This window comes from Lacerta agilis, chromosome 10 (assembly GCF_009819535.1).
Source record: "Lacerta agilis isolate rLacAgi1 chromosome 10, rLacAgi1.pri, whole genome shotgun sequence".
In the NCBI taxonomy this organism is placed as follows: domain Eukaryota; kingdom Metazoa; phylum Chordata; class Lepidosauria; order Squamata; family Lacertidae; genus Lacerta; species Lacerta agilis.
Window position 1 is genome coordinate 4,399,096 of NC_046321.1, and position 21,963 is coordinate 4,421,058.

Genomic DNA, 21,963 nt, shown 5'->3' on the forward strand with positions numbered 1-21,963 from the left:
TCCGCAGCCGCAGCCGCCAGCAGCAAAGGGGCGGGGGGGGGAACATTCATCCTTCCTCCCCTGCCCCTTTGACGCTGGCTTTAAAGCCAGCTGGGAAGAAGGGGAGGATGCTATGGTCCATCCAGGGGCGTTTCTAGCCCCTTGGCTGCCCGGGGCGGGAAGCCAAGAGGCACCCCTGGGGGCGGGGCATCACGGAGTGTGCGTGCGTCATGACGTCATGACGCACGTGCACAGCGCGACACCCTGCCCCCGGGGATGCCGGGAGGTGGCTCCTGCCTGCGCATGGGGGAAAAGGGAAGCATAGCGGGTGCTTGAATGCGCCCGTTTTGTTTCCCCCCTTTGCTTCCCCCCCTTTTCCCTTGGGGGGGAAGCAAAGCGGGCGCATTCAAGTGCCCGCTTTGCTTCCTTTTTTCCTTTTTCCTCCCCTTTCGGCCGCTTCTTTCAGCACGAGGGGCGGGCCAGCAAGAAGGGGGTGTCATGCCAGCGACAAGCATGACGCCCCCTTCTTGCTGGCCCACCCCTCACACCGAAAAAAAGCCGCTGGAAGGGGGAAAAGGCGGCATGCCCTCATTCGGGGCCTGCCCGGTGGGGTGGGGTGGGGGTGGCCAAAATGTCACCCCCCCTCCCCTGGAACCCGGGGCGGCCCGCCCCTGGGTCCGCCCCTCTTCTCCCCTTCCGGGCTGCTAGGTCCCACCCTCGCCTCTCGCCGTGTTTAGTGAGAGGTTGTGGCGGGCAGCGGAGCAGATGCAGCTGGATCCTCCCGCGGCCTCTGTTCACAAAAACAAGTCTGCTTTGTGAACGGAGGCGGCAGGGAGGAAAGAGCAGCATCTCCTCCGCTGCCCCCTGCCTCTCGCCGCTTGCTTGACAGGGAGCCTTCGCTCCATAAGACACACCAACTTTTCCCCTTACTTTCTAGGAGGGAAAAAGTGCGTCTTATGGAGCAAAAAATACGGTACAGTGGTACCCCGCTAGACGAATGCCTCGCTAGACGAAAAACTCGCTAGACGAAAGGCATTCGCTAGCGGAAGGCTGTCTCGCAAGACGAATTTTTCAATGGGCTTGCCTCGCAAGACGAAAAAATTTCCGTTTTTTTTTTTTCTTTTTTTCGTCAAACCGCTATTCTCTCGTTGGTGCTTCGCAAGACGAAAAATTCGCTATACGGCAGCACTCGCAGAACGAATTATTTTCGTCTAGCGAGGCACCACTGTACTCTATTCCGAACTTAAAAACGGAAAGCGTCATGCTGGTGGTCAACAAAAGAGGTTTAAAGATGGTCTCACGGCAAATCTAAAAAAAATGTAGTATAAACACTGACAACTGGGGAACACTGGCCTGCGAGCGCTCCAATTGGAGAACAGCCTTTACCAAAGGTGTCATGGGCTTTGAAGATGCTCGAACTCAGGACACAAGGGAGAAACATGCTAAGAGTGTGGTGGAGCCAGTGTGGTGTAGTGGTTAAGAGTGGTAGACTCGTAATCTGGGGAACCGGGTTCGCGTCTCCACTCCTCCACATGCAGCTGCTGGGTGACCTTGGGCTAGTCACACTTATCTGAAGTCTCTTAGCCCCACTCACCTCACAGAGTGTTTGTTGTGGGGGAGGAAGGGAAAGGAGAATGTTAGCCGCTTTGAGACTCCTTCGGGTAGTGAAAAAGCGGGATATCAAATCCAAACTCTTCTAAGAGGAAGGCATGCTTGGCAAATCCACACCGTGATCAACTCCCACCCACAAATCAATGTCCCCACTGTGGAAGGACGTGTGGATCCAGAATTGGCCTCCACAGTCACTTACGGACTCATGGTTAAAACCGTGTTTATGGAAGATAATCTTACTCGGTTATGAGTGATCGCCAAAGAAGAAGAAGAAGAAGATAGTCTAAGTGGTGTGCCATATAAAAAACAAACGATATCCTTAAAATATAAATATAGCCCAGAACCAATAGAACAGCAGTATAAATTCTAATTGAATTCTAATTAGAATGCAATCTAAACAAGAATTAAGAAAGGAATGGAAGTGTGTTGAAGAATATATTGTACAGTATTACTTCAATGGAAATCTTTGGATAAATACTGATGGAGTTCGTTAAGGTAAGATGCAATGATTCTAGAACAGAGGATTGATTAATGTGATGAATAAATACGAACACAATGATAGAGTTTTAATGTAGTGAGAAGGACATCATGGACGTGGATGGGGGAAGTCACATGTGTATTTGGGTAAAGGGTGAATAGGGTAAAGGGTTAGATGTGGGGAATTAATTATAATTAATATATGTTATGTACAGTGCTGAAATTGTACAGTAACTAACGTGTAATATCAATTAAATAAATAAATCAATAAAGGAAAAAATTAAATAAAATTATTCTACACATAAAAAGAGAGAACAGCCGTATAAAAACATGTATTGCTCTTGTCAGATCCCACCTAGAGTCCTGTGCACCACAGTTTAAGAAGGATATTGATCCTTGCAGATCAAGGGTCTGGAAATCAAGCTGCATGAGGAACAGTTGAGGGAGTTGGGTATTTAACCAGGAGACAGATGATATGATAGCCATCTTCTAATACAGGGGTCGGCAAACTTGCTGGCCCCCGGAGGGTGGGGGAGTGCGCGCCCATATGCGCGCGCACTTGCTTTTTCCGGTGCACTTCTGGCATGGCACGGTGCTGGAAATAGCTTGCGCACATGCGCAAGCATCATTTCCAGCACGGCACAGCACCGGAAATATCTTGTGTGCGTGCGCACGGGCCTCCACAGACCCGGAAATGTGCCGGAAATGACGCTTGCGCATGCGCACAAGCTATTTCTGTTGCCGCGCCAACCCGGAGATAGGTAGCCGCGCCGGTAAGAGCGGGCGGCAGGTGTTGGGGGCCAGATAATTGGCTCACTCAGGCCGTATCCGGCCCACGGGCCTTAGTTTGGCGACCCCTGTTCTAATATCTGAAGGGTTGCCCCATGGAAGATGGAGCAAACTTGTCTTCTACTGCTCTAGAGGGTGGGAGCCAAACCAACAGGTTCAAATCACAAGAGAGGAGATTCCCGAAGAACATTCCCAGGCGGTTACCACGAACCGTACGGTAAAGAACAGCTGACTCTTGAATACAATGAGGGCCGCATACACCGAATACAATTAAAAGCACATCGCTTCCCCTGTTGGGTATATGAGCTTTCAATGTGCTTCAAATGTAGGCAGCTGAGAAGTATGAAAGCTGCTTTTTGAAAAAGGTTGGGGTGGAATGCCCCACCCCGCAAGATTCGGGGCTGACTCCCGTCTGATGTAAGCATCTCAAACAGTTTGATGAGGTAGCCATGGCCACCAACTTGGACAGCTCTAAAAGGACTAGAGAAATTGATGGAGGCTCATAACTGAGAGCCAGTGTGGTATAGTGGTTAAGAGCGGTAGACTCGTTATCTGGGGAACTGGGTTCGCGTCTCCGCTCCTCCACATGCAGCTGCTGGGTGACCTTGGGCTAGTCACACTTCTTTGAAGTCTCTCAGCCCCACTCACCTCACAGAGTGTTTGTTGTGGGGGAGGAAGGGAAAGGAGAATGTTAGCCGCTTTGAGACTCCTTCGGGTAGTGAAAAGCGGGATATCAAATCCAAACTCTTCTTCTTCTTCTTCTTCTTCATAAGGCTATGAATGCGCCCCATACCCTCCAAGTGTCCCTTTTGTTCCAGGGACAGTCCTGGAATTACGAAAGCCATCCCGGATTCTGATTTGAGCTCGGAATGTCCTCATTTCCCCCGCCAGAGCACAAGGAGGAGGGTGAGCTGGCACTTGTCCTGAGCGATGGCAGTTGTGGCGGCTGCAATGGAGCCATCCCATTGCCTCTCCATGGCCTTCGCTGCCAGCCTCCTCCCTTGGGCAGCTTGCAGTGGCTGCTGTATCACATTGGTGTAACGGCGGTGGCACTTGCCCTTCTTCTGATAGGAAATGCTCGGGGGGGGGGGCAGACCAAAAATGGGGGATTGAGGAGGATCAGTTGCAGGGAGTGAGAAATGTCCCCATTTTCATCTGAGGAATGCTGGAGGGTAATGGGGTAGTAGCCTCAATGGCTTATGTTCTGGCTCCACTGTCGGAGGGAGCATACATCTGAAAACCAGTTGCCGGAAACTACAGGAGTCTTGCTTGCAGGTTTCCCAGAGGCATCTGTTTGGCCATGGTGAGAACAGGGTGCTGGGCTAGGTGGACCTCCTTTGGTCTGATCCTGCAGCCTGGCTCTTATGTTCATAGGGCGATAGGAGCCTTGGTTCTGATCCAACAGAGATCTTCCTATGCCCCCTCTCGGATGCAGAGGAAAGCCTGTGAATGTACAGATTCAGCAGAGCATCTACCAGAAACCAGAGCACGATCTTGGGCAGCCTCACAGGCAATTGTTGTTGTTGTCCTTCTGGCATGGACATTTCCTTCCTGCTTGCAGTTCTGCATTTCCCCCCCATGCAGCTCGGTCTCCTCCTGTTTGCAGCTACTTCCTGTGAAGAAACCACCTACTTCCTGTGTTATACAAACAGCTGTTCTATAGCTAGCTCTCTCTCTCTTTGTATGTAGCTATCACATAAGCAAGCAAGCAGGCAAGCTGGTTATTAGGTCTTCGCAAAGTGTGCATTCATTGGCTTGTCATGCAGAGACGGCCATCTGTTTAGATGGCATCAAAAGTGAGTTTGTTGTTGTTCAGTTGTTCAGTCGTGTCCGACTCTTCGTGACCCCATGGACCAGAGCACGCCAGGCACACCTATCCTTCACTGCCTCTCGCAGTTTGGACAAACTCATGTTAGTAGCTTTGAGAACACTGTCCAACCATCTCATCCTCTGTCGTCCCATCAGGGTCTTTTCTAGGGAGTCTTCTCTTCTCATGAGATGGCCAAAGTACTGGAGCCTCAACTTCAGGATCTGTCCTTCTAGTGAGCACTCAAGGCTGATTTCTTTAAGAATGGATAGGTTTGATCTTCTTGCAGTCCATGGGACTCTCCAAAGTGACTTACACAGATCTAAATAAAATTTAAAAATTCCTTCCAGTAGCACCTTAGAAACCAACTAAGTTTGTTATTGGTATGAGCTTTCGTGTGCATGCACACTTCTTCAGATACCACAAAAGCTCATACCAATAACAAACCTAAAGGTAAAGGTAAAGGGACCCCTGACCATTAGGTCCAGTCGCGGATGACTCTGGGGTTGTGATGCTCATCTCGTGTTACTGGCCGAGGGAGCCGGCATACAGCTTCTGGGTCATGTGAACAGCATGACTAAGCCACTTCTGGCGAACCAGAGCAGCGCACGGAAACGCCGTTTACCTTCCCGCTGGAGCGGTACCTATTTATCTACTTGCACTTTGTGCTTTTGAACTGCTAGGTTGGCAGGGGTAACAAACTAAGGTGCTATTGGAAGGATTTTTTTTTTTGTTTCGACTATGACAGACCAACATGGCTACCTATCTGTAAACAGAACTAAATAGTTCTGCCAACAGTGACGCGGCTGGCAGAGTGCCGCCTCTTGCACTTCCGCTGCCTGAGGCGGGTGTTTCATGGATGGGCCGACTCTGCAACTATACAATGAGGTACAAACCTTTTGGAGGGACTCTCCATGAGGCAGCACTGACCCAAGGTTTTCTAAAAAATTGGCTTTAGTTCTGAAGCCTGCTGTCGCCTGTCCTGACACCTACACAAAGAACCCACTGCGACAATCAGGCTGCAATATAAGAATGCAGTTCTCTGTACAATTACAGTGGTGCCTCGCAAGACGAATGCCTCGCACAACGAAAAACTTGCTAGACGAAAGGGTTTTGCGATTTTTTGGGTGACTCGCAAGACGAATTTTTCTATGGTCGTGCTTCGCAAGACGAAAATTTCAATGCATTCCTATGGGAACTAAATTTCAATGCATTCCTATGGGAAACTGTGCTTCGCAAGACGAATTTTTCGCAATACGAAACGACTCGCGGAACCAATTAATTTCGTCTGGTGAGGCACCACTGTACTTCCTTTGGAGTCAGGGCCGTCTCGTCATAGATGCTGGGTGGCGCGGCGCGCCAGGGCGCCGGGCCCCCCAGGGGCGCCCCCCGCGAGCCTGCCGGCATACCGGGCACCCCCTCCCCAACCCACCCCCGCCCCCACGGGCGGGTGGACGGGCGCTCATGCGCCGGCGGGTGAGCTGCAAGCCGCCCGCCCTCCGGAACCCCAGCTGGAGCGCTGGGAAGGGCGCGCAAAGCCCCGCGCCGCTCCAGCGCCATGCCCCTCATCCCCCGCTCGCCAACCCCCCCTCCCGAGGGGCGGCCAGCGCGGGAGGGAGGCAGGCGGAGAGGTGGCACGCCGGGGGGCGCCGAGGGATCGTTGCGCCATGGCGGCCGATCCCTTTAAGACTCCCCTGTTTGGAGTAAACCCACACTCCCAAATATAGTGGGACTTATGGCGGGATCCCATAGGCACATAACCTAGGAGTGCATCCCATCAAACTCCATGGCATTCCCTTCTGAGCAGACATGTATAGGAGTAGTTCACTGCTCGTGAGTAAGCCTGCATAAACGCAGACTGTATATATAATAAAAGGACTCTGATTACAAGTACTTATAAGGGAGTAATGGCTTTCCCAACCGATTCTTTCGTATGAGTCAAAGCCATCGAGCCAGCCCCCGCTGTTCTTGTCAATTTGAACGGCATCTAGCCAGAAAATTTCTTTCCAAGGATTAAGTTAAAACCATCTGTTTTGAAGCTTGGAAAGGCGCTGTCTTTTTGCAGGAAGGTTGAGCAGTGAATCGGGCAGCCCCCCCCCCCAATAAAACGCTGCCTTTATTGCCACAAGCGCATAGTGGGGGCCTTAGGTAAGACATTAAACTTTCCACCTTCTGCTCTAACCCTCACATATCTGCCATCAACGAACAATCTTCCTGGCTTCTTGCAAGGATCCTGAATCTTTGCACACCCTGGATTTGTATAAATGCTAAATATTAAAGAAACTGTCTTGTAACTTTTCTTTTTTTTTTTTTACTTTTGACGCTACATTTATTTTTTAAAGTTGCTTAAGAAGACACTGCGTGCCGCTTGCCACCTCCAGCCCTGTAGGAGCTGAGTGCAGATCACTGCACAGATTCTTGGAGAGGGGTAATTCCCACCTCCCCTCCCTCTTCCCGTCACCCAATTAACACCCATCTCTGCAAATTATTGCATAGACTCTCCGGGGCCCTGTCTCCTCTGACATCACTGGGGGCTGCCCCTGGGTTTCAGGTTTGGGCCCTGAAATCTCAGGGGCTGGGATGCTCCTGACCTGGCAACCCTACTGTGTGTGTGCATGCGCAGATTGATCCTGCCTGCAGGGCGCATGCTGCAGAGACACTTGTGTGCCTGGCTGTGGAATTGATCTGTTTCCGTTGCATCTCCTCTCAGTAAAGAGCCTATCTGGATCATAAACGAACCAGAGTAAATTTCCCTTTTTAAGAATGTTTGATGGCATGTTTCTTCACTCTTGCTTTTGTTCCGGCCGTACTTTCTATAGAACACTTTCTATAAGCATTCGGCGATGTTTATGAACCTGCTTCAGAAGCCAGCATGCAGCAGAAAGAAAAGAGCATTTCATAATGTGGGTGTCTCTCCGTGGATCTGTTTGAGGGCCAAAGCTGATGGGAGATCAGTGGGGTGGTCTCGGGACACCTCAGTCAGATGCCCCGGATGAGTTGAACGGGCAAAGTGGTGGTGGGGAGCCCCTTCGCAGTTCGCAGTGCCTCTGTGTGTGTGACATAGCTGTCAAGTTTCGGATTTGAAAATAAGGGATCAGCACCCTCACCTGTCCTGGGGACAGTCTACAGTTCTCAGGGACAGTCCACGCCGTGGTAATCCCACCCCCCAAGGCAACAAATTAATTTACACCAGGAAAGAGCTCCCAGGAAAGAGAAATCAGGGCAGAGAAAAGAAAGCACTTATTCACGCAGCACACGGTTAACCTCTGGAACTCCCTGCCACAGGGAGCAGCGATGGCCACCAACTTGGATGGCTTTAGAAAAGGATTAGGCAAATTCGTGCAGGAGGGGAGGACCACTGATGGCTTCTGGCCAGGTTGGCTCTGCCCTGCCTCCAGTTAGGGGCAGCAATGCTTAATCTGAGAACCTGTTGCCGAGAAACATTCGTCTATTTTATCTTCTTTATATATCTGTCTGTCTGTTTGTTATTAGGTATTTATATTCCACCTTTTTCTCCAAGGAGCTCCCTGGTCCTAGTCCTCATTTAATCCCCACAACAGTCCTGTGAGGTAGGTAGGCAGGCAGGCAGGGCTGAGAAAGGCAGGGACCCAAGGAGTCCCCGGACTCCAACTCTCTTTCCCGGAAATAAGGGAAATTTAAGGGTTATCAACAATAAGGAATAGCTGCGGGAAACGGCTTGGAATAAGGGAGTTTCCCGCAAAAAAAGGGAGACTTGACAGCTATGGTGTGTGAAACTTGGTGCGGCAGGGTTTAACCCTCTCCCCATATCCTTTTCCCAATTTAAATCGCTCCTACCATTAGAACTGGTTTCCACATCACAGCTTGCTGGGCATGTTGCACAGGGCCGGATTTAGGTTTGATGATGCCCAAAGGTACTGAAGGTAATGGGGCCCTTTATATGTCCAGCTGTCCTTTGTCAACAACAAATTCCTGCTGTTTTTGTGTTGAATATATGCTATATGGTAATTTATGGACCTAATAGGTATATTGCGGGACGTGGGTGGTGCTGTGGTCTAAACCACAGAGCCTAGGGCTTGCCGATCAGTAGGTTGGCGGTTCAAATCCCCGCGTCGGGGTGAGCTTCCGTTGTTTGGTCCCAGCTCCAGCCCACCTAGCAGTTCAAAAGCACATCAAGTGCAAGTAGATAAATAGGTACTGCTCTGGCGGGAAGGTAAACGGCGTTTCCGTGCGCTGCTCTGGTTCTCCAGAAGCGGCTTAGTCATGCTGGCCACATGACCCAGAAGCTGTACACCGGCTCCCTCGGCCAGTAAAGTGAGATGAGTGCCGCAACCCCAGAGCCGTCTGCGGCTGGGCCTAATGGTCAGGGGTACCTTTACTTTTACCTTTTAATAGGTATCTCAAGCTACTTCCACATGCTGCCATGTAACTAGTCCATGCAGAATGTAGGCACCCTATATATAGAAAGGAGCAAACCAGTGATATTTGAGGGAGCAGGCTAGCAGGCAGGGCCCATGACTTACATCATAGGAGCCTACACAACACAAAACACTGCTGCTGTATGTAGGTTTGTTTTCTTTGTTTTTTTATCTTATATTTTGGAAATGTACATCGATGTTTTTTCCCCTTTAATTTTTTTGGGGGGCCTAAGCTATAGCTTGTTTAGCTTATACGTAAATCCAGCACTGAAGTTGCATCTCCCATGATCTATATTGGGCTCTAGGAGGCTTATTTGGTCAGAATCGAGTATACACTTCCAGAGTTAACACTAAATGACACTAAATGAAAAGCAATGACAGACCTAGACAGCATCTTAAAAAGCAAAGACATCACCTTGCCGACAAAGGTCCGTATAGTTAAAGCTATGGTTTTCCCAGTAGTAATGTACGGAAGTGAGAGCTGGACCATCAAGAAGGCTGATCGCCGAAGAATTGATGCTTTTGAATTATGGTGCTGGAGGAGACTCTTGAGAGTCCCATGGACTGCAAAAAGATCAAACCTATCCATTCTCAAAGAAATCAGCCCTGGGTGCTCACTAGAAGGACAGATCCTGAAGTTGAGGCTCCAGTACTTTGGCCACCTCATGAGAAGAGAAGACTCCCTGGAAAAGACCCTGATGTTGGGAAAGATGGAGGGCACAAGGAGAAGGGGACGACAGAGGATGAGATGGTTGGACAGTGTTCTCGAAGCTACTAACATGAGTTTGGCCAAACTGCGAGAGGCAGTGAAGGATAGGCGTGCCTGGCGTGCTCTGGTCCATGGGGTCACGAAGAGTCGGACACGACTGAACGACTGAACAACAACAACAACAAACATCAGTTCTGGTAAATGAGCCACCATAGCTGCAAGGGGGCCTTGAAAATTTGTGTCCCGGGCTTTTGGGACTAGTCTACCCCTGTACCATCCATCTGAAGCTGCTGTGAGAACAGGATGCTGGGCTAGATATCCCATTGGCCTGATCCAGCAGCTCTTCAGGTGTTCTTATTAGTGGTGAGTAAAATGTCTTGAAGCAGAAGGTTAACGGGATCTTAATCTGGACGCAATAGCAGGGAGGAGGAGGAGGAGGAGGGGGAGTTTAAAGTTTGGAGCTGTATCTGCAAGATTCCCGTGACTTTAACTTCCAATGCTATTCCATTAAAGCAGAGCTAAAAAGGGCTTGGTGGTGCAGCGTGCAGCTGGAAGCATACACCAAATGTTACAATCTCTACTCCAAACAGGAGTCTAAATGCACTGTCCGAAAGGAGCTGAAACAGACTGTGCTTATGGTTTAGCTCAAGCCAGGGCCCGATCCTCACAACTTGCATTGGTGCCAAGGCTGAAACATGTCAAAGAAGCAGGCGCGTCAATGGCGCTATGTAAACAGTAACTGCAGAGTGTTTGAAGTTGGATCTTGGTGCACATTCTTCCTCCTTTGGACTGGGGGCTGTTACTCGTCATCCAGCAGTTGCCAGCATGCCTGCGGATTAAACCTCTTCCTCCTCCCACCCCCCATGGGCATTTAAAGCAGCATCACACCATCCTGCAAATTGTGGGGCCAGATTAAGCTGACCTTGGGGTGCCTCTGAGCCAGTGGATTCAGCTGCCTTTTAGAAGACATCTGAAGGCAGCCCTGTATCAGGAAGTTTTTAATGTATGATATTTTACTCTGTTTTATATATGCTGTAAACTGCCCAGAGTGGCAGTTTAATAATAATAATAATAATAATAATAATAATAATAATAATAATAATAATAGACATTTATTATTATTACATTTATTATCTAAAGAATCATTGTAAACAATTAAACACATTAGCAGGATTAATATAAAATCAAGCAGTTAAAATGTGACTTAAAAAAACCTCTTATCTACTTTTTTTCCAAGTTCAAGGGGCAGGTGCAGTTTAATTAAACGATGAGTCCCGCAACCCCAGAGTCATCAGCGACTGGACCTAATGGCCAGGGGTCCCTTTACCCTTTACCTTTACCTATTGATATCAGGCACCTACCTACCCAGATTTTTAGAAAGCGGATGGGAGTTTGGATCTGGTTTTAGTCTATTCTTCTATCTTTCTGAAAGTTTCATATTATTGCTATTTTATCTTATTGATACTTTTATTGTTTTATCTTTTTTTGTAAACTGCTTTGAGGGTTCTTTTTTTACAATTGAGCGGTGTATAAATTTTGTGATATAAACTAAAATAAAAACAGATGTGCAGATTATTTGAAAGAGCACCTTCAGGGGCAGAAAGCACATGTGTGTATGGATTTCTGGCAGAAAATGGGCAGAATCCCAACTCAGATTGGGAATTTGCTCCAGATGAATAGTCTCGAAGACAGCTATGGTGCTAGCTGGCATTGCTAATAGCCATCTTCAGCCCCATCCTTCCGTTAACTAAACAGAATTCCTGTGTTGGTGGCTACAGAGTTGTACCATTTCAAAAAGACAAATGGAGTATGGCATTGTGGCTTGTCGGACAATGGTACCCATTGAGACTGGTAGGGACCGGGGAAGATGGAGACCAACAGAAGGTGAAGCCAGAGTCAACAGCAGGCCACTCCATCTATTAAAAATGGAAGCAGGCAAGTGAGGGCAGGCTGTTAGTAGGAACAGTGTCCTATTTGCCCTAATGGAACAGCCTCCACCCTCATCAGATGATTATCTCTGTATGTTTCTTGCTGCTGGCCGTTGGGCATCTGAATAGTTTGAGCAGCACTATCTTCTGAAAAGGGACCCAGGTGGCGCTGTGGGTTAAACCACAGAGTCTAGGGCTTGCTGATCAGAAGGTCGGCAGTTCAAATCCCTGCCACGGGGTGAGCTCCCGTTGCTCGGTCCCAGCTCCTGCCCACCTAGCAGTTCGAAAGCACATTAAAGTGCAAGTAGATAAATAGGGACCGCTCCAGCGGGAAGGTAAACGGCATTTCCGTGCGCTGCTCTGGTTCGCCAGAAGCGGCTTTGTCATGCTGGCCACATGACCCAGAAGCTGTCTGCGGACAAACGCCGGCTCCCTTGGCCTATAGAGCGAGATGAGCGCCGCAACCCCAGAGTCGGACACGACTGGACCTGATGGTCAGGGGTCCCTTTACCTTTACCTTTACCTTCTGAAAGCATCTTATGAAAACAGCTTTAAAATAATAATAATAATAATAATAATAATAATAATAATAATAATAATAATAATAATTTTATTTATACCCCGCCCTTCCCAGCCAAGAACCGGGCTCAGGGCGGCTAAAACACAAGCCCTGCCTGTCACCCGAGATTTTAAAATGTTACAAATTTCTAAGCTGCCCCGCATCCATCCTCTAAAGTTCTCCGCAAGAGCTTTAAGTGGCAAAAGAACTTGTCTTCCAGCACAAAAGAAGTGGAGGGAAGAACGCTAACCGACTTGATCCAAAGAGCAAAATCATACAATCGTAGAGTTGGAAGGGACCACAAGGGTCATCAAGTCCAACCCCCTGCAATGAACTAAAGCATCCATGACAGGTGGCCATCCAACTGCTGCTTGAAAACATCCAAGGAAGGAGAGTCCATCACCTCCCAAGGGACTGGGAGACCGTCCCACTGTTGAACAGCTCTTACAGTCAGAAAGTTCTTTCTGATATTTACCAGTCAACAGTGTTCCAGATTCATGCCCTCCACATGATCACAAATCTCCAGCGCTCTGAAGGAAAATGATTCTGCAAACTCCCAGCTATTTCTGAAGGGTTGAGTGAGATTAAATTACTTGCAGTCGGTCTTCACTAATATTTGAAAGGAGTTATGGATTGGGCTAATAAGGTAATACTAATAATAATATTTATTATTTGTACCCCGCCCATCTGGCTGGATTTCCCCAGCCACTCTGGGCGGCTTCCAACAAAAATCAAAAATATCACACATTAAAAGCTTCCCTAAACAGGCCTGCCTTCAGATGTCCTCTAAATGTCTGGTAGTTGTCTATCTCTTTGACATCTGAAGGGAGGGAGTTCCACAGGGCGGGTGCCACTACCAAGAAGGCCCTCTGCCTGGTTCCCTGGTATGAGCCAGTGCCTTGGTAGAGAGATGAAAGGAAAGGAACATGGATGTCTCAGATTAGGAGAAATTGTTCCTTAAGGACCTAAGACGAACCATGTTAGATCAAGAGGAGGACTGTAGCTCAGTTTGCATGCAGACACACTCAGGTTCAATTCTTGGCCTCTCCAGGAAGGGCTGGGAGAGTTGTCTGTCCTGACACCCTGGGAAGCTGGCTCAGTATTTGTCTGTTTCCTACTTCTTGTACACACCCAGTAATACCTTCAACGGTAGAGACAAATATGAGCTACAGACAGCACTTTGGGGGCTCCTTGAGGCTGCATATGCAAATGTTTACAGTGGGGAAATGGGAAATATTAGCTGGTAAGAGGGTTAAGTCAGCCAAACATGTCAACCCAGTACAAGATTGCAACGGAGCTTCTTTGCAGAAATGTGTTATGAGAAGTTAGAATGGCCCTGTGTGCATGCCAAGCAATAAACAAAACTCATTAGCATTGGTACAGAGATTCTAAACTGTACACTTTGGCTTAAAATAACTGAACCAGTCAAAACTGCTTTGCACCAGATGACATTCATTTACTGCTTCCCCCCTCCACTCCTTGCCCTTTTGTGGAGAAATGAAACCAGAGTCAGGTGGTTCTTTTCCAAGGCTGCTCACTCCAGCAAGAGAGATTTGCTCCAGTACCTGAAAGGAGCCTTCAGACTTTGGCCAGACATGTAACACATGGGGGGTGGAGTAGGTGAAAAATGCAGAAACTGAGCATGAGGCAGTTCTAAAGACCACCTTACCAGCCCTCCTCCAAAGAAAGGGGTATTCTGTACCAACTGCAGACCTGACACAGGCCTGGCTCACAGGTGATGGGGGTGGGTGGGGGGCAGACCATAGCTCCATAGTGAGAGAGGGTTGTGGGAGAAACTTGATTCACAGCCATCCTCCAAAATTCACACTTTTTGGCAGTTCTCCAGCCAAGTCATGTGTACTAAGATGCACACAGCAGGGTAAAGTGTGAGTACAAATGCATATGTTAGGGGAAATTGCTTGGCAAAAAAAAAAAAAAATGTTAGGCAAAATTGGATTTTGGGACTTAAAAAACAAATAAATCGTCAACCGGTGTGCAGATGTGGAGAACCGAATCTAAGCAGCGCCAGTTCTGCAGATCCCAAGTGGTCAAGAAGGCATATTATGGGCTAAAGCGAACTTTCAGGTAAACTGGTCCCAAGTTATCAAGAGCTGTATGTTAAGTTGTGGGTAAACACAGCAGAGGACACAGTGATTTCCAAGCAGCTCTTGTTTATTCTCAGGCTGGAACAGAAGTGAGCTGAAGGGTTCAGCAGCCTGCTTATATAGAACTCAGCTACAATGCAACAGTAACAACTTTCTGTAGTTAACCAATCCCTGAATGTCACTTTTCAATCCTTCATTTGCATGTGCGGACCTGAGTGAAAACTGCAGCAGAATGAACTATATACACACACCCCTAGTGGCCTAGGGTGAGAACTTCAATGCATAACACCGTATATGCTAATAGTAACACCTTGAACACTGCAGATCTCCGAGCACTGCTTATATGCTGACAATAGATGCAATATATAATATTGCATGCAACAGGAGAACTATGTACACCACCTTGAACTCATTGGAGTAGAGGTGAAATATAAATGCATTAATTAACTAACAAAATAAACTTGTCAGCAAGTTTATCCTAGCAAAAATTTCCCCGGACCAGCATTCATTTCTTGTTGTTGTTGTTCAGTCGTTCAGTCGTGTCCGACTCTTCGTGACCCCATGGACCAGAGTACGCCAGGCACGCCTATCCTTCACTGCCTCTCGCAGTTTGGCCAAACTCATGTTAGTAGCTTCAAGAACACTGTCCAACCATCTCATCCTCTGTCGTCCCCTTCTCCTTGTGCCCTCCATCTTTCCCAACATCAGGGTCTTTTCTAGGGATTCTTCTCTTCTCATGAGGTGGCCAAAGTACTGGAGCCTCAACTTCAGGATCTGTCCTTCTAGTGAGTACTCAGGGCTGATTTCTTTGAGAATGGATAGGTTTGATCTTCTTGCAGTCCACGGGACTCTCAAGAGTCTCCTCCAGCACCATAATTCAAAAGCATCAATTCTATGGCGATCAGCCTTCTTTATGGTCCAGCTCTCACTTCCGTACATTACTACTGGGAAAACCATAGCTTTAACTATACGGACCTTTGTCGGCAAGGTGATGTCTTTGCTTTTTAAGATGCTGTCTAGGTTTGTCATTGCTTTTCTTCCAAGAAGCAGGCGTCTTCTGATTTCGTGACTGCTGTCACCATCTGCAGTGATCATGGAACCCAAGAAAGTGAAATCTCTCACTGCCTCCATTTCTTCCCCTTCTATTTGCCAGGAGGTGATGGGACCAGTGGCCATGATCTTAGTTTTTTTGATGTTGAGCTTCAGACCATATTTTGCGCTCTCTTCTTTCACCCTCATTAAAAGGTTCTTCAATTCTTCCTCACTTTCTGCCATCAAGGTAGTATCATCAGCATATCTGAGGTTGTTGATATTTTTTCCGGCAATCTTAATTCCGGTTGGGGATTCATCCAGTCCAGCCTTTCACATGATGTATTCTGCATATAAGTTAAATAAGCAGGGAGACAATATACAGCCTTGTCGTACTCCTTTCCCAATTTTGAACCAATCAGTTGTTCCATATCCAGTTCTAACTGTAGCTTCTTGTCCCACATAGAGATTTCTCAGGAGGCAAATGAGGTGATCCGGCACTCCCATTTCTTTAAGAGCTTGCCATAGTTTGCTGTGGTCGACACAGTCAAATGCTTTTGCATAATCAATGAAGCAGAAGTAGATGTTTTTCTGGAACTCTCTGGCTTTCTCCATAATCCAGCGCATGTTTGCAATTTGGTCTCTGGTTCCTCTGCCCCTTCGAAATCCAGCTTGCACTTCTGGGAGTTCTCGGTCCACATACTGCTTAAGCCTGCCTTGTAGAATTTTAAGCATAACCTTGCTAGCATGTGAAATGAGTGCAATTGTGCGGTAGTTGGAGCATTCTTTGGCACTGCCCTTCTTTGGGATTGGGATGTAGACTGATCTTCTCCAATCCTCTGGCCACTGCTGAGTTTTCCAAACTTGCTGGCATATTGAGTGCAGCACCTTAACAGCATCCTCTTTTAAAATTTTAAATAGTTCAGCTGGAATATCATCACTTCCACTGGCCTTGTTGTTAGCAAGGCTTTCTAAGGCCCATTTGACTTCACTCTCCAGGATGTCTGGCTCAAGGTCAGCAACCACATTACCTGGGGTGTATGAGACCTCCATATCTTTCTGATTCATTTCTTAGCTTTGAGTAATTCTATATCTTTTAGAGACACCTGAAGGAAGCTGCCTGGAGTGGCTGGGGTAACGCAGCCAGATGGGTGGGGTACAAACAAATTATAATTATAATTATAATTATTATTACCAGTATTATTAGAGTAAACTGGACGCTAGTGGAGATCGAAACCATGGATGCTGCCATAATGGGAGCTGAAATTTCAAATGTTATTTTATGAAATATAGAAATATAGTCTTTTTCATGTTTTTAGCTGTGTTCTGGTCTTTTATCTGTAAGCCGCCTTGAGTCCCTGCCAGGCTTGCACAAGTAACTACATAATACAGTCCATGGGTGGCCAACTCCCAAGAGACTGCGATCTACTCACAGAGTTAAAAACTGGCAGTGATCTACCCCCTTTTGGGGGGGGGTTCAGGTCAAAGTTGTTGAACTTTTTTTTAGGAAGGAGGAAGGCACATTTTTGGGGTGTTCGGGTCAAAGTTATTGAGTTTTTTCAGGGAGGAGGTAAAATGCTGAGCTTTTTTAAAGGGAGCCACAGTTGTTCACCTTCTTTGGGGGGAGCCAGTGATCTACCAGTGATCTACTGCAGACGTCCAGTGATCTACCGGTAGATCACGATCTACCTGTTGGACATGCCTGTAATACACCATTTTGTTGTTGTTGTTCAGTCGTTCAGTCGTGTCCAACTCTTCGTGACCCCATGGACCAGAGCACGCCAGGCACGCCTATCCTTCACTGCCTCTCGCAGTTTGGCCAAACTCATGTTAGTAGCTTCGAGAACACTGTCCAACCATCTCATCCTCTGTCGTCCCCTTCTCCTTGTGCCCTCCATCTTTCCCAACATCAGGGTCTTTTCTAGGGAGTCTTCTCTTCTCATGAGGTGGCCAAAGTCTTGGAGCCTCAGCTTCAGGATCTGTCCTTCCAGTGAGCACTCAGGGCTGATTTCTTCTTCATGGTCCAGCTCTCACTTCCATCCATCACTACTGGGAAAACCATAGCTTTAACTATACAGACCTTTGTTGGCAAGGTGATGTCTTTGCTTTTTAAGATGCTGTCTAGGTTTGTCATTGCTTTTCTCCCAAGAAGCAGGCGTCTTCTAATTTCGTGACTGCTGTCACCATCTGCAGTGATCATGGAACCCAAGAAAGTGAAATCTCTCACTGCCTCCATTTCTTCCCCTTCTATTTGCCAGGAGGTGATGGGACCAGTGGCCATGATCTTAGTTTTTTGATGTTGAGCTTCAGACCATATTTTGCGCTCTCCTCTTTCATCCTCATTAACAGGTTCTTTAATTCCTCCTCACTTTCTGCCATCAAGGTAGTATCATCAGCATATCTGAGTAATACAGCATACTCAGGAGCAGACCCACTGAAACCCGTAGGAAGCCGCGACTTTAACTCAGCTCCCTTCATTTCTCGAGCCCTAATCCTACTCCTTTCACGTTCCCGGAGACGAGGCGATACGAGGAAGTGTGTGTGTGTGGGGGGGGGGGAGAACCACCCTCATTCTTTTGAAAAAATAAATAACCCCCAAAACGAAGAAGGCCTCAGGACTGACAGCTAGGCCTCTTCCCCACTCGCACCCCGCGCCGTCTCCTAGCAACCGGCCGTCGGCGGCGCTGATTGGCCGGCGCGGCTCCCGCCGCCATTTTCAAACGGCTTTTTCTGCCGAGGCGGCCGGGCGGCCCTCCTCCCTCAGCCGCCGCCATTAACCATTCTTGTCCCGGGCTTAAGCGGAGGCGAGTCTGGTCTCGCCCGGCATGGAGAGCGGCCCCTTGGCTGAGAAGCCCCCTCTGAGGAGGAAGGGGAGGCGGCGGCAGCAGCAGCAGCAAGCGGCGAGGCCCGCCGCCGCCTCGGGGGGAGCGCCTGTGAGGCGCAGCGACGGAGGCGCGCTTCTCTTCGAGACCCCCGGAGAGGCCCGGCAGGCCTCCTCCTCCTCCACCGCCTCCTCCTGCGGGCGGTAAGTGCCCCCTCCCACCCCCGCCATGGGTCCTTAGGGTGAGGGGCGGGTGACGAATAAATTCATGGTAGTAATAGGAATAATAGTAATCGACGATGGGCGGGCGGTATGAGGTGCTGGGGGTGTTGACCCCCTCCCCAATATTATTCGTAAGAGCCTTTAGCCCCCTTCACGTCACAGGGACGATCCGATTGTATCACCACCACCACCATTATTGATTATTGAACCCCAGGCCCAGATTTCCACATGAAAAGGGGATGGAGGGGGTCTGAGAGAAAGCTGAGAACCTGCAGAGTGGCCCCCCTCCCCCACGGCACACCTGTTAAAGGGATGAGTCCAGTACAATCTGTTCACATTGCTGTATGCCATTATTATTATTATTATTATTATTGATAGTAGTAGTAGTAGTAATGTTATTGATGCCCAGCCCCAGCTTTCCACCTGAAAGGGGGATGGAGGGGGGTCTGAGCGTGAGAACCTGCAGCCCCCCCACCTGTTAAAGGGATGAGCCCCTATTTGTATTATATCCTTGTATCATCATGAGTCGAGTGCAAACTATTCGTGTTGTATTGTTATTATCACCCTCCCCTCCGCCCTCATCTAAATGGATTTCGAGCCACCTCTGCATTCAAATAAAAGAAAATGAACGGCGGGTGAAGAAGCAGAGCAAATACGACAGTCCCCTATTGCACCACCCGTAGCAGTATGGGAAAAATCCTAAAATCAGAGTGACGCAGCCAGCCAGCTCTTTTGTATATTTCATACGGATTTTTGAAGTGGGCACTTGATGTGTGATGTGTGTGGTTTAAAAATAATAATGACACAGCAAGCATCCACAAGAACACAAGAGCGCTACTGGATTACAGCAGAAATCCATCTCATTCTGCATCCTGTCACCCACAAAAGCCAGCCAGATTTGTCCCACCCCACCCCTGGGAAGGTCAGAAAGAGGGCATAAACACAATAGTATTGCTCCCCAGCAACTGGCAAAACTGCATGTTTTAGATTAATGCCCAGTGGACCTTTCTTGATGACACAGAAGCTGTCTAGACCTTATGGAGTGTGTTCAAGGTGCAAGTCTTTTCCCTGCCGCTCAAGATGTGTGCCCAGTGAGGGATAGCTAATGCTGCAGAAGACAGAACTGGGATTCAAGATGACCTTAGCAGATTGCAGAACTGGGCCCAAGCTAACAAAATGAATTTCAATAGGGACAAATGTAAGGCTCTACACTTAAGCCAGTGTGGTGTAGTGGTTAAGAGCGGTAGACTCGTAATCTGGGGGACGGGGTTCGCGCCTCTGCTCCTCCACATGCAGCTGCTGGGTGACCTTGGGCTAGTCACACTTCTTTGAAGTCTCTCAGCCCCACTCACCTCACAACAGTGTGTGTTGTGGGGGAGGAAGGGAAAGGAGCCACTTTGAGACTCCTTTGGGTAGTGATAAAGCGGGATATCAAATCCAAACTCCTCCTCCTCTTAAGCAGGAAGAGCCAGCTGCACAAATATAAGATAGGGGACATCTGGATTACCAGTACTATTGTTTTTATTACTATTAATTCAATTTATATACCCCCCTTTATCAAAAGATCAGGGTGGTGTACAACATTAGAAACATATTACACAATATCAATGATAAAATCATAATAAAAAGTAAAATAATAATCATGACGAGTCCTATCCCCAACACTTTTGCAGGCCATAGATTATTTAATAACCACAGGCCTGGGTAAAGAAGAATGCTTTTGCCTGGTGTCTAAAGACATGTAATGATGCACCAGGCAAGCCTCTCTGGGGAGAGCATTCCACAGATGGTGAGCCATCACAGAAAAGGCCTGTTTTCTTGTTGCCACCCTCTGAACCTCTCTGGGAGAGGGGACATAGAGAAGGGCCTCAGATGATGATTGCAGGGTATGGGTTGGTTTGTATGGGTAGAGGTGGTCCTTACGGTATTGAGGTCCTGAGCTGTGTAAGTACATTTATATGTGAAAAGGATATGGGGATCTTAGTGGACCATAAGCTTAATGTGAGTCAACAGAGTCATGCAGCATCACAAAAAGTGAATGCTATTCTAGGCTGCATCAACAGAAGTACACTGTCTAGATCAAGGGAAGTTATAGTACCACTCTATTCTGCCTTGGTCAGACCACACTTGGAATACTGTATCCAGTTCTGGGTGCCACAATTTAAGAAGGATATTGACAAGCTGGAATGTGTGCAGCGGAGGGCGATCAAGATGATCAAGGGTCTGGAAACCGAGCCTTATGAGGAAGAGTTGGGAGTATTTAGCCTGAAAAAGAAGAGACAGAGGTGACATGAGAGCCAAGGGCTGTCACATGGAAGATGGAGTGAAGTTGTTTTCAGTTGCTCCAGAGAGTCGAACTCAAACAAATGACTTCAGATGACAAGAAAGGAGAGTCTGACAACCATCAGGAATAACATTCTGACAGTAAGAGCTGTTTGACAGTGGAACGGACTACCTTGGAAGGCTGTGGACTCTGCTTCCTTGGAGGTTTTTAAACGGAGGTTGGTTAGCCTTCTGTCAGGGATTCCTTAGCTGTGATTCCTGCATTGCAGGGGGTTGGACTAGATGACCCTTGGGGGTCTCTAATAATAATAATAATAATAATAATAATAATAATAATAATAATTTATTATTTGTACCCCGCCCATCTGGCTGGGTCTCCCCAGCCACTCTGGGCGGCTTCCACCAAACATTAAAATACATTTAAAATATCATAGTTTAAAAACTTCCCTAAACAGGGCTGCCTTCAGGTGTTTTCTGAATGTCAGGTAGTTGTTTATTCCCTTGACTTCTGATGGGAGGGCGTTCCACAGGGCGGGCGCCACTACCGAGAAGGTCCTCTGCCTGGTTCCCTGTAGTTTTGCTTCTCGCAGTGAGGGAACCGACAGAAGGCCCTCGGCACTGGATCTCAGTGTCCGGGCTGATTGATGGGGGTGGAGACGCTCCTTCAGGTATACAGGACCGAGGCCGTTTAGGGCTTTAAAGGTCAGCACCAACACTTTGAATTGTGCTCGGAAACGTACTGGGAGCCAATGTAGATCTCTCAGGACTGGTGTTATGTGGTCCCAGCGGCCACTCCCAGTCACCAGTCTAGCTGCCGCATTCTGGATTAATTGCAGCTTCCGGGTCACCTTCAAAGGTAGCCCCACATAGAGCGCCTCTTCCATCTCTGCAGTTCTGTGATTCTATCAATGACCCAGGCAAGCGTCACTCACATTCCATTCAAAACAGTTCATTTTTCATTTTTTGGATTTATATACTGCTTTTCTGCCCAGGCACGTCAGGCAGTTTTCAGGTTTAGCACTAAAATGGCTGCATTATATAAAACAAAGTTTGACATATTCCTCTCATGCTAACTGGGAGCTGATAGAATTTGTGCTTGCTGCCCTGGGCTCCTTCTCTTCTCAGTTTAGGGAAGCTAGTTGTGTGGAATGATGCACGGGATAAGTTTTTCTTGTAAACCTGATATTATGTCTAAATCCGACCTTAGGTCTGGTCTACCTATGCAGCAGAATGAGGTGGCAGAATCA

General features: G+C 47.9%; 1 protein-coding gene across 1 annotated transcript in view; it reads left to right on the forward strand.

The window, feature by feature from the left end:
• Positions 1-18,118: 18,118 nt before the first annotated feature.
• NET1 (neuroepithelial cell transforming 1) overlaps positions 18,119-21,963 on the forward strand; it is a 61,285-nt gene continuing 57,440 nt past the window's right edge. The window contains exon 1 of the mRNA XM_033161436.1: positions 18,119-18,415. Coding sequence (XP_033017327.1) covers positions 18,216-18,415 — 200 coding nt within the window. The 5' untranslated portion in view covers positions 18,119-18,215. The remainder of the gene's footprint in view (positions 18,416-21,963) is intronic.